This window comes from Buceros rhinoceros, unplaced genomic scaffold (genome assembly GCF_000710305.1).
Source record: "Buceros rhinoceros silvestris isolate BGI_N320 unplaced genomic scaffold, ASM71030v1 scaffold31497, whole genome shotgun sequence".
Lineage (NCBI taxonomy): Eukaryota > Metazoa > Chordata > Aves > Bucerotiformes > Bucerotidae > Buceros > Buceros rhinoceros.
In genome coordinates this window covers 4,514-5,801 of record NW_010420917.1, presented here as the reverse complement: position 1 = coordinate 5,801, position 1,288 = coordinate 4,514, and the positions used below count along the sequence as shown (strand labels likewise).

Genomic DNA, 1,288 nt, shown 5'->3' with positions numbered 1-1,288 from the left:
GCTCCAAATGTGAGCCAGTAGATGTTCCTGTGGGGTTTAACACGGAGTATTTTCCGTTCTCCATCTGGTGGAGCTGAGCGCAAACCAGCTACTGCACTGGGGTTGTTGACGGGTGCAATCCAGGCTCCTCGCTCTTTGCCTGGCCCTGCCCTGGGATGATGAGAGGTTGCAGAAGAAGCAGCAGCAGCATGTCCGTTTTCTGGGTGCTGTGAGCCAGTCCTCCACAGAAGGACGAGGAGGGAGAATGATGACTATAAGGTGTCCTGAGAAGTGTCTTTTCATTTAAAAACAGTACCTAGCTCAGTCTACTGCCCGACTCCTCCTGATGGTTATCCGGGCTTGCCGCTGGCTTCTTTCAAGCTCTGTTGTAGTCTCTGCTTAAACTTCTCATACTTCCTTCGCACTTGCTGGATTTTGTCTTTCTCTTCTTTGTCCAGTATCATCAAGAAGTTCTGTAGCTCTGGGATGGAGAACGCGTCCCACTGCAAAGACAGAGGGAGAGTAAGCACACACCAGTCACCCCTCACTGCTCTGTTGTTTTTTTTTTCCCCCTGAATCCGTGAAGAGGAACAATAAGAGACATTTAAACACGTATCTGATCTTAGTCTCACAGCGTGGTGTTGTGAGAGAGATGAGATAACAGGCTACAGCGTAAAGGACCGTCCCAGTCCTGAGGCACACCCTGAGCCACCCCCTCCCCAGCACGGAGCCACTCCCGGCATGGGAGGGGAGATCCCACGGGATGCGGCAGCTCCCAGCATATCCCTTCGTGGTGGTGGGGAGCACGACTGCGACCAAAACCCGACTGAATTGATTCCCTGAGCACCCCTGGCTTCCGCTTCGATCAGCGGGGGCCTCACAGCAGTGATCATCCCATCTAATTATTGAGGATTAGCTCAGGGGGACATCGCTCGGTTTGCAATCAGGTTATGGGATGCCCGTCAAAACTGGCCTCAGCGTTTGCACAGCTCCAGTTTAGATTTTGTAAAAATCAGTGTGGTTTAGGAGCAATAAATGACCAAAACAGGGGGGTTTTCTGTTTCCAGTGAGGCACAAGCAGTCTGTTCAGCTGGTAATTTGATTTTGGAGAAAAGCTGGTGTCACACTCGGTATTTTAAAGACAAACCCTTTTATTTTAGAAAGGAACAGCTTTGCCTGTGTGGCACCGCTTCACCCACACATCTCCCAGCTTCTCCACATGCTCCTCAACCCTGCGAACGTTCATGTGAAAACCATGGGAAAGAGCCGCTGCCCTACCTCGACTTCCCCTGTTTCATTTTCCTTCGGC

General features: G+C 51.2%; 1 protein-coding gene across 1 annotated transcript in view; it reads right to left on the bottom strand.

Annotated features, from left to right (window-relative positions):
* Window positions 1-329: 329 nt before the first annotated feature.
* The window catches only part of RASSF5 (Ras association (RalGDS/AF-6) domain family member 5), a gene marked incomplete at its 5' end in the record, with an annotated part of 3,477 nt that continues 2,518 nt past the window's right edge, over window positions 330-1,288 (bottom strand). The window contains one exon of the mRNA XM_010139489.1: window positions 330-482. Coding sequence (XP_010137791.1) covers window positions 330-482 — 153 coding nt within the window. The remainder of the gene's footprint in view (window positions 483-1,288) is intronic.